Genomic DNA, 14914 nt, shown 5'->3' with positions numbered 1-14914 from the left:
TCCTTAGTGGTTATATAAGAAATAGAAAAAGGAAATGATTTAGCCTGCAAGGTCCCAAGCCTCAGCAGGTGGGAAGGATAGAAAAAGGAGGTACAGGACCAGGATCTGGAGCTGAATTTGAAACACTCCAGCAATAATTTGCTCACCACTGAACTCTTGGTGCTTAGGGCTTGGCAATGGGGTGTGGTTAAGGGCATGCATTTAGGAGACAGATGACTAGACGGCATCACTTCCTAGTAAAGGGACTGTAGACAAGTCATCTATCTTTGCTAAGCTCTGTCTCCCACATCTGTAAAATGGGTATAGTAGCAGTTCCTATGCTACTCATTTGCTGTGGGAATTAAATGAGATAATGCATATTGGAAGTACTAAGTAGGCATGGCTGGTTACCATTATCAACCCCAAACTAATCACTTTCCCCCACATCCTAGTCCTCCCTCCCAACATTGCCTTTTTTCTCCCTGGAACAGGCATTTGGCCATGCCCTTTGAACATCCCATATTATTTGTTCCAGCCACCACCGTTGGTACCTTTGCTGCTCTGTTTGTAGGAGCTCTCTGATTCTGTCAGAGGCAATTGTTTGCTAATCTCAGAGAGCTGGAACTTGAGTCCTGGATTTGAGTTCTGGAGCTCTTGGCTTACTGCAGGCCACGGTTTATGGTTCCGGGTGGTTTAATCCATCATTCTCTTCTCTTTGGCTGCAATATACCTCCTCTGTCTCCACCTTGCAAGTCCTGCTGATACGTAGGGTCTCAGCTAAACTGTCACTTGCCCCAAGGCATCTTTTGCTGACCCACCAAATGAGGTTAAGTCCTCCATTTAAAGACTACCATGTGCTTCTGTTTCAGGGGTTTAATCACAATTGGCATTAGGTGATTATTTGTGCTGGAGCGTAAGCGTCATGAGGGCAGGAACCTTGTCATTCTGCATCCCCTGTGCCTATCTCAGTGCTTGGCACATTCTAGGTGCTTGATTAACGTTTACCGAATGAATGATCAAGCCTTCCAGGTTCTGGATAAGACTAGGAAGGTTGGTGCATTTGGAAGGCACAATGAATTCCATCTCTGTTGCCCCTTTCAACTGAAACTTTTTTTTCTTACTGATTGAAAAGAGTTGCATAACCCAAGGTCACAGGGGCCACACCTGACAAAGCTGGGTTGCATTAGAACGTATAGAAACTTAGGTAAATCTGTTCTAGTTATCTATTGCTGCATAACATATCATCCCTAAACTTGGAGGCTTAAAACAACGTAATCATATATTATGTCTCGTGGTTTCTGTGGGTCAGGAGATTGGGTTGATTGTGGCTTGGGGTTTCTCCTTCTCTGGCTGGGCACCATGCTCTTCATGTGGTCCTAGGGCCTTTCCACGTGGTCTCATTCTGTGGTCGAGCACGGCGGCCTCGGAGATCCAAAGGCGCATGTTCTAAGAGAAACTGACATTAAGCTGCAGCCTCAGAAGTCACTCAGGGGCACTTCAACCACATTTTTTTGGTTAAGGCAAACACAAAGGCTGCCCGGGTTCACAGGAGAGGACATAGACTCTGCCTCTTGCTTGGAGGGGTGTCAAATATTTGTAGACGTGTTTTGAAACCACCACGGAGTGTCAGTTCCTTCACGCTATGGGGAAAGCTCTCAAAATGTAACTCCTAGAGAGGGTGGAGAGATTCCTATCGAAAAGGAAAGCTTGATTAGAAGATTCAAGGAGAAAAGGAAAGTTCCGTTCTCACCTTGTTCATGACTGCTGGGAAGGTGTTAAGAAAATCAGAATTAAAGGATTTTATGTTTTACCTGTGGACATCGCCTAACCATCTTATTAAATGAATCAATTTTGATAATACCTGGTGATTAGAATTAAGGTAGGAGATGTGTGTTTAGTAAAATGCAGAGTCCCAGGCCACAGCCCAGAGCTCTTGAAGGAGACCAGTGCTTGGAATCTATATTATAAACAAGGACCCACAAGTGATTCTGATATAGGCAGGAGGCATGGTCCTCTATAAAGAAATAGAATTTGCTTTGTTTTAAGTTAATGCCTTCCCGCAATTGTCATTTTTATTAAGAATTTGAGCTACCCAAGCAATAGCTTTGTCTCACAGGATCTCTAAGGTACTTAACTCCATGCAAACTAATATAAATAAACATAACTTTATTAGAGGGATATGGCAGTTTCTAACAAGCCTCCTGAGAGATTGGAAGCAGGAACTAGAAAGCAAGGCCTCTGCTTGTTCTCTGACCTTCTTTTTTCCGCACGCATCTGTTTCATTCTTCTCTGCCTGCACGTAGTACGAAAGAACCACTCTAGGAAGATCTGTGGGTGTTCTCTATTCAGGGGCCCTGACTGACTCCTTGGAGTATCCTAATTCCAAATTCTCTGGAGAGAGACTCTGATTGCCTACACTTAGGTCAGGTATCTACCTCTGATCCAATCAGCTGTGGCCAGGTGTTTCCACTGCCCAATCAGAAGGTTTTTCTAATAACAAAGAGTTGGAAGAAAGGAAAGGCATGCTAGAGTTCACTTCCAAATTAAACTGCAATCACTTTTGATCGGGTGGTCATTCTTATTTTTCCTGATCAGTCTCGAGCACACATGTTCTCCACCAGGGGTCAGGAAACTACTGGAGCCCAGCCCACTGCTTCCCCCCACCCTCCCCAGGCACCTGTCTTGTGAACCACTGCTTAGTTTTATTGGAATCCAGCCACACTCATGCACTTGTATATTGTTTGTGGCTGCTCTTTCAATACAGTAGCACTGTTTAGTAGTTAATACAATCTCATGAAGCCTGTAATATTTAGTTTGGCCCTTTACAGAAAAAGTTAGCCGACTCCTAGAATTCAATTCACTTCTGTTTCTTCTAAATTATCAGTAGTGTTTTATGCATGTCGGTTCTATTTTCCTCCCGTCAGTATAGGGCATGTTACTTAGGACAGGGCAAGAGAATCTCCACACGTCCCTATTCATTGATTTAATAAACTGAACACATGCAACAGTTTTTCCTCAGGTGTGGAGCACATAGCATTAATGATTTGCAAGATGATTTCAGTTAGTACTTGAGATTTTTTTAGGTCGTATATAGTCATGATATTATATAAAATTAAATCACATGATAAGGTTACCCTCTCTTTATGTTTCCTTTTAGTCTTTCTAATTGAACAAGAAAATCTCATGTGATGACAATGTGCTCTCTAACATTTTCTAATACCGTTTTTTTCCTTTAACAAGGAGAAAATGCAGGGCCTGTCTTAGAATCTTCAGCAGCCATCAGTGTCTAGCTAGAATTTGCTAGCACTGCTTTGCTTTTATTTATTTTTATGCTTCTCTCCTGTTTATGACTGGTGATACTGGCTTGCCATTAATAGTGGTGATATAAAGTTTCCTTTTCAAATTTAGTGAAGTAAAAATATGACTATATTTTTAAAATGCTAAGCAAATAACAGTTTAGGTGGCAGAGAAAAATGTGAAAAAGGCACATGAATGATTGAAGTTTGGAAAAGCCTGCATACATAACTGACGTAGATACCAAGCAGTCCTGGTGCCCAAAGGAGGGAGTGACTGATTGGGGTCTAAATGGATCATCCAGGTTAGAGAAGGAAGTAACATCTCAGCTGAATCTCAAATTTTCCAGGCGTTGGAAGAGTGTGGAAGGACGTTGCAGGCAGTAGGAATAGAGTGTTCAAAGGGAAAGAAAGAACAGGACGTGGTCACAGAATTGTTTGGCTTTGGGGAGCCACTGAAGGACTTTTAGCATTGAAGCACTGAAGCATTAAAGCATTGAAGTGGCATGTTCAGATATGCACTTTTAGAACAATTGGTAGCTCGAGCAGGTTAATCTCTCTGAGCCTCAGTTTGTTTACCTGTAAAAATGCAGATAATTGAAACAGACTAGGATATCCACTCTTGTCCCTGGTGCAGGGGGAAATTTCCAGCCATTCTGCCCTGTCTCTCTTCCATGCCGAAGGCTAAGATGTCCTATCACAACTGCATTCGCTTCCCAGGTGTCTGGGGCTCCTCCCCTCTGCTCCTAGTGGGGGAGGGGAGGGGTTGCAGATAGGATCGTTGGATGGTGCCTTGACCAGAGGCCATGGGTCCACCCTCGAGGACAGCTCAGCACTGAGCCCCTCCTACTGGGCTCTGGGGTCCTCTTAGCTAAAGGCTCTTCTTCCTCCCACCTCTGTCCCTCTATTCATTCTTTCCCAGCCAAGTCATCTCCCTTAGTCCTCCCTGCTCTCGCCCAGCCCAGGTCACTCTAGAATCCGGGAGCAGAAAACCCCCATCTCCATCTGCCTTTTTATATCTTAGGACAGTGGCTTTCCTGAGTCATTGTTTCTGCCTTGGTGAGGGCTGCGGAAGGGAAATACAGCCCCAGGGTACCAGGGAGAGCACAGAGGGAGATGGGAAATAAACTGGGGACATGCATCCCGACACTTAGAGCCCTACCTTCCCAGGTAAGTCGGTGGGTCTGTTTTGAGGATTGAGGAAATGCCTGATAGGTGGGACCCACTCACATTGGCAGCTCTTGTTTTTTCCTGTGGAGCTGGGTGAGGAAGAGGTTGAGGAAAGTCCTCTTGCTGTAGAAGTGGGTGCTGGGGACCCTCTTCCTAAGGTGTCCTAAATCCTTGGGTCTGCTTTACCTGGGGCCACCCTGGTTGTGATGAGAGAGAGTATGGTAGGAACAAGAGATGGGGACTTTGCGAGCCGGTGAGCTCAGCCCAGAAGCTTCAATGCATGGATGCATGATCTGGAAGCTTCTGTGCATGAGCCCGGGCACACCTGTCACTGTTAGGATGAGAGCTGAGTGGAGTGTGCTGAGCTGTCCTCCTGCTGCTGAACTTGTCCTGTGTGTCACGCCCTCCGGCCTCAGGTCTCATCCTCTGGCCCTCCAGCTGAGCCAGGCAGGAGCATTTTACTCCCTCCACCGCCTAAACTCCTCAAGGGTTCTTCTGGAGCTCAAGTGGAGCATTTAAAGGCAGGGATTGCAGTCAAGTAGACCTGAGTTCAAATCATGACCCTGGTCCTAACTGAATTTGTAACATGCCAGGTTACTTACCCCCTGAGCCTTGGTGTCCTGTAAAATGAGATTCATAAGGGAACCTACTTCCTAGTTACCATTATGAAAAATAATAATTGAAAACCAATACTTGTTTGGTCCATTCATAAATGCTCAGAAACACAGTGGTGATTAATAATGTTGCCTGCAAAATATCTGACACAGTGCATTGAAGTGTTTACTGCACTTCAATCTGATTGTTTCCTCCTCCAGGAAGCCTTCCCAGAGCAGTTAGGTCTCTTTATAATGTGGTCCTGCCCTGCACTTCCTAAGAAGCTTCTTGAGAAAATAGTACCTGCTGGTCATTGTTCCCTCTGGCATAGTCACAACCAATGAAAACAATGATGTGTCCATGAGCCACGCCGGTTAACTGGCCCTGATTGTGACCACAGCTCATGAAAGGAGGCCCCAAGACAGCAGGGGAGGCTATTAAAATATTACATTAATCATCCCTGAAATTAATTTCCAAAGTTGTTTTTCCTCTCTGGAGTTCAAGGTCATAGAACGTGCCTGCTTGTTTTTTGCTGTATCCCCAGTGTTTAGCAGGCTTTTAATGAACATTAAATAATCGAATGAATAAAGGAACAAGTGCCCCCAAATCCACTTTTATCCAGCATGCACTCACTCCCTCATTCAACAAATTGAGCATGTACTGTGTGCCAGGCACTATTGCAGGCTCTTGGGTTAGGCCAGTGAACAAAAGCTATTTGCTCTCATGCGGCTTGCCTTCCAGCCATATTGGCTGGGCATTGATACATATCCCAGAGGGATCAGTACATGGCCATCTCTCCTGGAAGTGTCCTCCTTGATCGGGTTCAGCCATTCAAACTGTGAGGTCAGTGGAAAACGTCATCTGTTGTTTCAGAGTCAACAGAGGACATCTGTGCAAAGCTGGGAGTGGATCTGAATGAACACCAGCTGCCCTCTCTTTCTCAGGTCATGCTCTCGGAGCGAAAAGGCACAGATGAGCTCTACGCCGTGAAGATCCTGAAGAAGGATGTCGTGATCCAGGATGACGACGTGGAGTGCACCATGGTGGAGAAGCGGGTGCTGGCCCTGCCCGGGAAGCCGCCCTTCCTCACCCAGCTCCACTCCTGCTTCCAGACCATGGTAACTTGTCTGGTGGCCCTGGGTCTTCTAGCTCCAAAGCTATCCCAGCAGCGCCCACCCCAAGGAGATACCTGGGCTCTTCCCATTCTAGAAACAGAAAGATATGGGGTCCAGGGAACTTGGCTGGGAGTTCTGAGGTTGCCACTGGGAAGCGCTCTCCCCTGAGGCAGATGCTGTCTCAACTCAGATAAAGGAGCTTAGGCAATTGGTTTTTCTAACCAACAGAACAAGGCCCTTCTCTGTCAGCAAGGGGTGACACGGGGACAGGAACTCAGTGGAAAGGTCCACACATTGTGCCTCTAGATGGTTTTACTCAGCCCTCCAGCCCTTTGGGGAGATGCATGCGCACATCTCTGCAGGTTGCCTGAGGCCTTTGCATGGGTCTCCTTGGAGGGTGGGTTTCCTGAGAACATGGCCCTCAGAGGACTCCCAGGGTGGGGGCACAGTGTCCTAGACAAGGGCTGGTGAGCTCAGAGCCATGACTGCCAAGATGAGAAGGGAACATTTGTCCTCTGTCTGCTGCTGACTCTGATTTCAGCTCTATCTGCAAGAGCAAGAGACACCCCTGTAAGTAACCTCTTTACCTTTTCCCTGTTCAGATTAGACCTAGGCCCCCATACCCAAGGAAGGAGAGGCCAGAGCCCAAAGGCAAGGAGGTACAAAGTTAATCCTGGCCTTTGGGGTTTCTCATGGCCAATGACCTAGTGACTTAAAGATGCTTTAAGGGATTTTTCAAGATTAATTGTGACTCTATCCAGTTCTCAACCTACATGCTGATTTTAGAGCCCAGCCCATATGTGAGAACGGATGCTATTGTATTTTGCATCTAATTTGATGTGTCTATAAATTCTTTAATCTCGTGAGTTCCCTCTCTCTTTTATCCTTTTCTTTTACCTGTTCTTTTATCTGCTGAAGATATCCTGGGGTGTTTGACCTGTAGCATTTCCACAGTCTGGGTTTTGCCAACTGTATAGTCTTGGAGCACCTCAACATGTTTCATCTGTCCTCTTTATTTCCTGCAAATTAGCAGCTGGGTCTAGAGGCTTGGTGCGACTCTGCTTCAATCCCTTTGGCAAGACCATAGATGGTGGTGTGTTCTTTCATCCGAAGGCACATACTGTCCAGTTGCCTCTCTCAGTGATGTTGGCAGCAACTTATGATTGCTGCCTAGATGCGTTAATTCATTAGGGATTGTATGAGGGTGAGATCCTAATTCTAGCATTTCCTTTCCATATGCTAGTTGGAAAGCTTGTATAAAGAGGGGCTTTCCCTCGTCTATTGCTTGGCTTCCGTGTGGTACGGCTCCCGTAGGAAAAGCAGGGTAAATGCTTGATTCTTTCCCTGTATGTGACAGCTTTCAAGATAATAAATTGGTTCACTATGGTGCTCCAAGGGTGACTAAAGTTTGCTTTTAAAACAAATTTTTTGAGTAGAAGAAGAGAATCAATGGAAAGGAAAATATTAAGAGAACGATAATTTACATCACTTTGGGACTTGGCAAAGCCCAGAAAGGGAGAACCCCTCACTAGGCCAAATCTCTAGTCTTCCCTTGGGGAGTTAAGGTCTAAGGTATTCAAGGGGTGGCAGAGACAGGGCTACGATTGAAACCTCTAGACTCCCCAACTCTTCTGCCTTCTCCCTTTTCCATTGTTGGTCCCCAAATTGACTCATTGACACCACCAGGTGACAAGACAGTTTCAGTCTGGTAAATAGTCTAAGAAGGAGATTTTCTCCCCAAGAAAGAGGCTGAGCTAACTTGGAGCAGTGGTTGTCAATTTCAGTTGGCTATGGTGAGACTGAGAGAAATTAATCATGTGTGACTGATATTCATTACAGTATGATATCTTTGTAGTTAACTGCTTTATAAATAAAGTAGAGTGGATTTGAGGTTATTCTTTTAATGTTGAGCCACATCACGCCCCTGTATTTCAATATGCTTCTGGAATTAAAGAGTAGGGGCTAGGGGTTTACATGGAAATTGGGCAGAGCTCTGAGCCCTCTGCAGGAGCTGTCACTCGCCAGGGAGGAGAGATGAAGAACCACGAGAGCCTAGAACTCGAGAGCTCCCTGGATTTATGACTTGCATGGGCGAGAAGGCCCTGATGCAAAATCTCCCAACCTAGCAAGGCCCGCGATGGAACAGGTTGCTTTCTCATTGGTTGAGGATCAGATGAAAGAGTTATCCTGTCTCTAGGGACTGTATTGTTGGGGGGGAGGGGGAAGTGCTTGGGAAGATGCACTCACTGCAAGCAAGAGACCCTTGGATGCTACGTGGGGCGGGCTGAGGGAAGAGCAGACACCCTCTCCACCTCACCTGCACTCCATGCATATGCTCCTTGAGTGAAATGCCCCAATTTAAATTATTCTTTCTCACCTTTTTTTGGCTGAGCACATATATTTTAATTTTGCATAAATTAAATTTGTTTTCAAAGACTTATAATAATTTCTACTCCATGTGAGGCGCAGAATAATTTTAAGCCGCATGACAACTTAGAAGGGTCCTGTCGTCATCCTGACTTCATAGCTGAGAGGACTGAGCCCACACAGCTGGTACATTTCAGGGCCAGGATTTTAACCGCGACACCATGAGGTCTTTTGTGTGTGGATCACCCGATGACGGCCACTCCACCTGACACCCCTGGGACAAAATCCCCCACTGCCAGCCTGGCGCCAGGCTCCACCAAGGGCCTGAGTTCTAACCTAGCCTTGCTTATCTCTCACCTGCTCAGTGAAGTCCCATTGTGTCTCTGTCCCTTAGCTTTCTCATGTCTGGTGTCAGAACTGACTTTCCATCTGAGCATCTGCTGTGCATGGGTCTTCAAAAACATTGTTTCATCCCAGCCTCATAAGACTCTTGCAATGGAAGGGATTATCTATTGTTTCACTTTGCAGGTGGAAGGATTAAGGATCAGGGTTGCACAGTAGTTCTCTCTAGACACAGCACCAGGTCACTGGCCCATTGAACTCGGAGCCCAAGCTCTTGTTGGTACAGCGTGTTGGGTTGCCACCCAAATGGCCGTAACAATGATAATGATGCAAACAAGAACCCAAAGCAGCAGCTAACAGTAATGAGCACTCTGTATGTGCTGGGCACCGTCTTCAGCATCCTAGCTGTACTACCTCACTTTATCTTCCCTATACCTCTGTTGGATGGGGACTAGGACTAGCCCCAATTTACACATACAAATGATAACATTCAGAGAAGTTAAGTAACTCATGCAACGTCACACAGTGCTAAGTAGTGGAGCTGAGATTTGTTCTACAAGACTCTAGAACCCCAAAACTGGAAGCCTTTGCTATCCTGCCTAGGCCTTAACTTTGCATTCCTATTTTTAGTTTATAAAATATTTTTACTCTCATGAATCACATCTAACCTTCACCAGAACACTACAAGTAACTATTACAGTCCACATTTCTACCCAAAGGACACTGACCCCCCAGAAAGATTAAATGGCTCATATTACACAGCTGGGAAGTGGCAGCCCCAGGACCTGAGCCCAGGTTTCCTAATGGCCCTCTGGATGTTTTCCCTACCATGGAAGAGTCACTCCACTTATTCTACAGGGATATTGCAAGGATTGGGTAAGATTTTATCCATGGGAATGATTATTTAAATTTAGAGTGCTGCGTGTATAGGAGGCAAACTGTTGTCATCGTGGCTAAGGTGAGCAGGAAGGTGACACCCCTTTCCGAGGAAGGCCTGTGAAGGTGGTCCTCCAGCTCACACTCATCTTCTAACATTGCGTGGCATGACCCCTGAGTGGTGCTTCCAAGGAGGCAATGGGCCGGAATGGGCAGTACCCCAAAAGTCAGAACATTATTGCCAGGATTCAGAGGGTACTAATGCTTGTTGGTTATTGCAACAAATACTTATTTGTTGAAACAAATGTCAGACCCGGGCTGCATTGCCACGAGGGGTACATCAGTGAACAAAAGAAATAAAGTCCCTGTTCCCTTGGAATTTACATTCTCATGGGAGAGATAGATTAATAAACTATAACAGCGACACGAAGTAAAGGGGGTAGAGATGGATGGATTGGGGCAGAGAGATGCTATTTTTGATGGGCTCATCGAGGAAGGCCTCTCTGGAAAGGATGACACTTGAGCAGAGACCAGGGCCAGCAAGGGAGCGCGGCGTGTAGCTATCTGGGGGCAGAGTGTTCCAGACAGCAGGAAGAGGGAGTGTGAATGCCTGAGGCTGGAGCATCCTCAGCGTGTTTGAGGAACAGCGAAGGAGGCCGGTGTCGCCCGAGTGGATTGTCATTTTGCATTTTGTGACCCAGAATTCTTTTTGAATCAGCTACCTTTAAAAAAAAAAAAAATGACAAATCTACTATAACATGCTGCAAATTTGATATGTTTTTCTTGCTAGAGATTTCGAATTTTGAAGATAAAAGCTCCTTAATAGAATGTTTAAAAAATCCTTACAGTGGTTGAAATGTTAGATAAAAGCAAAAGAGACACCCAGCAATACAGGAAACCATTTTTATCATCCTTAAAATGACGCAAATTTGATTTTTAAAAAAAACTTGTTTAGGAAAGCAAAGTTACATCAGAAATATCCTTATATTGGGATAAAAAAAATCTTTCAAAAATATGCATGGCACAAAAAATGTAGGATGTTAAATCCTATTTAAGATAGTATTCTGAATGTGTTAAAATTGAATGTGCACACGGAGAAGACTCAGAAAGGGACACGGACAAATGAAAATATTGATTTGATTTAGGGAGGGGGTCTGTGGGTAATTGTCTTCTTTTTGAATTTATATTATTTCAGAAATGTCTTTAACAAAGCAGCTTAAAAATTTTTTTATGTGCCACAAGATGGCAAAGTTAATATCCAAATAGATGCAAAAGCTCTTGGCAGGGGGTTGAGTTTTCAGAGAATTGCTCATTAGATGAACTGGTCTTACGCAAGTTCTCCTGGAAGCACAAAGGGATATGCGTGCACTGCTCGGTCGGGCTGATCTGGAGCTATGATTACTGGCTACATGACCTCTACGCAGTCACTTAACAGTTCTGAATATTGGTTTCATCATCTTTAAAGTGGGCATAATAAGTGAGTATTAAAAGAGCTGGTGAATAAGGCATAATAAACATTAAATGGAGGTTGCCTGCATTATTAGAGCTGGGCTGGAGGTGCACCTTGCTGCATAGGCACAAAAGAATTATGTTTCTTCCAGTCCTTTTGCAGTTTTTCTCAGGGACAATTGTCAGCCCGGCACATTCATGCAATTTCCCAACTGCCAGTGGGCACAGGCAGTTAAGTTTCTTTAGCAAAACATCTATTTTAACTGTTTTCTTTTCAATTGAACATATGCACTTCTTCTTCTTTTTTTTTTTTTTTTTAAATAGAATTAGATTTTATGAGTCACTGAAGGACAGAAGTTACTTCCTCCCCAAATTCACTGCCATGGCCCAGCAATAACTCAGTTGCAAGGCATGCTGGGAGGAGCATGAACACAGAATGCCAGAGAGGACAGGGAGGGGGATGAGGATGGTTCCCACTCATAGAGGTGACCCCTGATGGCATGTCCATGGAGCCCCAAGAGTGCCCAAGGGGTCGTGGTAACTCAGGGTCAGCTCTGGGTTGGTAGCAGCGGCCAAGGGTGTGGTTGAACTTCAGGGCATGACTGCAGGAGGCTCTGGCTGTTGTCTCAGCCAGCAATGATTGGGTTGTAAGAAACAGAACACGCCCTGTGTCCCACCAAACTAACTCATGCAAAAAGAGGATTTTATTGGAAAGAAACCACCCAAAGGCAAAGGTATACCGGGGCCTCAATGAAGAACTAGAATCTTTAACCTTAAATCAGTCTAGAATGCATTTTTCTGTTTCTCTCTCCTTGCTTTCTCTGTTTCTCCCTGCTCGTAAGAAACATTGCTTTCCTAGCCTCTTGCAGTTTCCCTATCCACCAAATTCCCTGAGTCCCAATTTATACTCATAGGAAAGAGAATCTGATTGGTTCATCTTGGGTCCAATGTTTATTCCTGGCTCAATCAGCTGGTGATTGGCTACTTCTAACTCAGTAGGAACCTTAAAAGGTGGTGTTGTATCTACAGGGGGTGGAATAATTGATACTCATGCCAGGTGGAAGGCTTCATCTTGAGTCCGGGGAGACCAACTGGGTTGAAGCAGGATATGGTTTATAGCCTAATGCTACAAACACGGCATTCAGTGCCTCCCAGGAGAGGAAGCTGGTGAGAGCTTGACAGATGTCAGGGCTTTTGTCAACTAACACCGTCCGAGGATCTTGATTGCAGGAAAGGAATCAGGGAGGCAGCCCAGGCAGCGAGAGCCCGGGCAGGTAGGAATGGACAGAGCCTGATTCTCTTTGCTTTCTTGACGGTGGCCTTTGCATATTCATTCAACAATCAAAGGTCTGTGGAATTCCAAGGAAGAAGCGAGGTTGTTCTAGCCCTTGAGAACTTTGGTGTTTTTGTGGAAGGGCAAGAGTTAGAAAGCTGAAGGGAAAAAAATGTTTGAGAAGTATCAATTGCTTGGTTCCTACGGTGATTCTAAAACTGTAAAACACAGAGGAAAGAAAGGTGTGTGAACACGTCCTTGATTGCACGCTTATGTGAGTGAGGCTCGATGAGTGTGCATGGAATTGTCATGCATCATCTGATGCATCTTGGCAACACCTCTGTGAAGAAGCAGCTGTCATTACCCCCTTTAGGAAGGCAGAGAGAGTTTAAGTTACTGACCCGAGGTCTTGGAGTAAGTATCCGATATAACTGGGACTTGAACCCAGGACTAGCTGATGCCAAAGCCAGGGCTCTCAGCCACCGCCCTCCACAGCCTCTCTGGAGAGAAACAGATGGCCCTGAGCAATCAAGGGAACAGCTTACAGACAGGATGAATTCACAGACAGCTTGGAAAGTCATTAAAGATCATTAAATAGACAAATTCTAACTGCAACTCATCTTAGAGCATGGTATATAGAGGTGCCCACGTGGTTGGTTTTCTCTGTCCATGGCATCTTATTAAAAGTGGTAGGTGTCCCCCCCGCAGTCACACAGGTATCATGTTGCAGCTGTCTTTGGGGGCAGACTGTCTCTTGTGAATTCCTTTGTCCCATCCGGGGACACCGGTGAATTCTGCACATGCCACCATAGTCATCATTTTAAATCAGACTGTCCTCATACTCATGTTCCAAATTTGGAAATTCTATCCAAACATTTTGCACAATGTGGTGACAGGTATTTAATTTGAATTATTTATCAGTTGAATACAAGAGATAAAGGAGAAAGGAAATTTAAAATTACCTGAAGGCCCTAGAAGCCGAGAGGACAGAGGTAATGAAGAATCACCAGAACAACGACAATTTTGAAGAAACGCTTTAAAGTTGAGCAGACTGGCTAGTTTGAAGAAAAAGATGGTGAGTTTGCCTTTCTGAGCTTTGTAATTGGAGTTGACAGTGGAACACCCACGTAGAAACGTCCTGTAGCCAGCTGGAGCTGACTGGAGCTCAGGAGAGAAATATAAGTCAAGATTCATCAGCCCAGGGAGATGAGAGTTGGAACTCTGAGCGGTGACAAGTCCTCTTTGGAATATTGAGCAAGTCGGAAAGAGCCAACCTGGGCCTCCAGTCCATACTCAAGAAATACTTTTTTAATTACTTGCATTGGAGTCCAACAAATAAGCCTTAACCAAACGCCACTGGGTGTGATGATTAGGAATATCATGCAATAATTTTATAGGAAGAGTGGAGAACAAAGCCAAATTTCAGGGAGTTATGGAGGAGAATAAATATGTAAAAATTAGGGGCAGTGGGTGAGGACCATTTAGTTAACTGAAACCCCCATAGCTCACTCCTGGTGACTCCCGTGCAATTTCATTCATCACATCCTATTCTAGATTATGGTTGGAATTAGTTGTATATTTGTTTTAACCAAGATTATGAATTCTCCGAGGCCAAGCCTGTATCTTATTCATCATTTTTGCCTCTTTCGACGTCCAATGCCATGACTTGCAAAAATACATGCTCAGTGAAAGTTCTAAAACTCACTCCTCTGCTCAAGATTGGCTCTAGATTGCCTCTGACCGCGTTTCTCAGATTTTGATGTTTCTTACTGTGGAGTGGGAGATGAACTTGGTGGTATGTGGACGAATTGCATGTATTTTAAAAATAAGTCATTTAAAGGATTGATGTACCAAAGCCAGACTAGATATAGCATAGAGATGATAGACTCCAGATCTTTTCTTTTTTGCAGAGATGATGAATTTCCATTTATGACTTTGGTATGTGCTTGAAATTTTTTAAATAAGCATGATTAAGCTTTTAAAAGGCGAGTTAGTAAAATTATTTTTAAAATGAGTAAATTTTAGTAGAGGATACAGGCAAAGGTGGTAAAGACCTTGAAGCCAATTGGGAGACAACTGGAGTTTGGATCGATGGCTTTACGAAGTGTGTTGTAATTTGGTCCCAATCTCCTTGCCCACTTCTGTTACGTGACTCCATGCATTTTACTCTCCCTCTCCAGCAGTAATAGCCATGCTATGAGGGGCTTAAGTACTTAGCTGTATTTTTTCACAATGCATATTAAAATAAACATGAAACTATAAAGGTAAAAACATATGCATCCATGGACTACCTAAAATTACCTCCTACCTCATTTTGGGAAACATCGCCATTTGGAAATTTATTTGGTCTCCTCAACTCGTCTGGGGAAATCCTTAACACCAGGCACCATGGATCATTCCCAGCAGGATCTCTGGCAATAGAATAGTGCCTGGCATAGAGTGGGCATCATTAAGTG

The 14914-nt window shown here is 44.6% G+C and overlaps 1 protein-coding gene across 2 annotated transcripts in view; it reads left to right on the top strand.

Annotated features, from left to right (window-relative positions):
* PRKCB (protein kinase C beta) overlaps positions 1-14914 on the top strand; it is a 293928-nt gene that overhangs the window by 233546 nt on the left and 45468 nt on the right. For both annotated transcript variants that reach the window (XM_069485934.1, XM_069485933.1), the window contains exon 10: positions 5981-6154. In XM_069485934.1, the coding sequence (XP_069342035.1) occupies positions 5981-6154 (174 nt within the window). The remainder of the gene's footprint in view (positions 1-5980; positions 6155-14914) is intronic.

The sequence above is a fragment of the Eulemur rufifrons genome, chromosome 14, assembly GCF_041146395.1.
Source record: "Eulemur rufifrons isolate Redbay chromosome 14, OSU_ERuf_1, whole genome shotgun sequence".
Classification (NCBI taxonomy): Eukaryota; Metazoa; Chordata; class Mammalia; order Primates; family Lemuridae; genus Eulemur; species Eulemur rufifrons.
The sequence above is the reverse complement of the archived record's forward strand: the minus strand, read 5'-3'. Positions and strand labels throughout refer to the sequence as shown.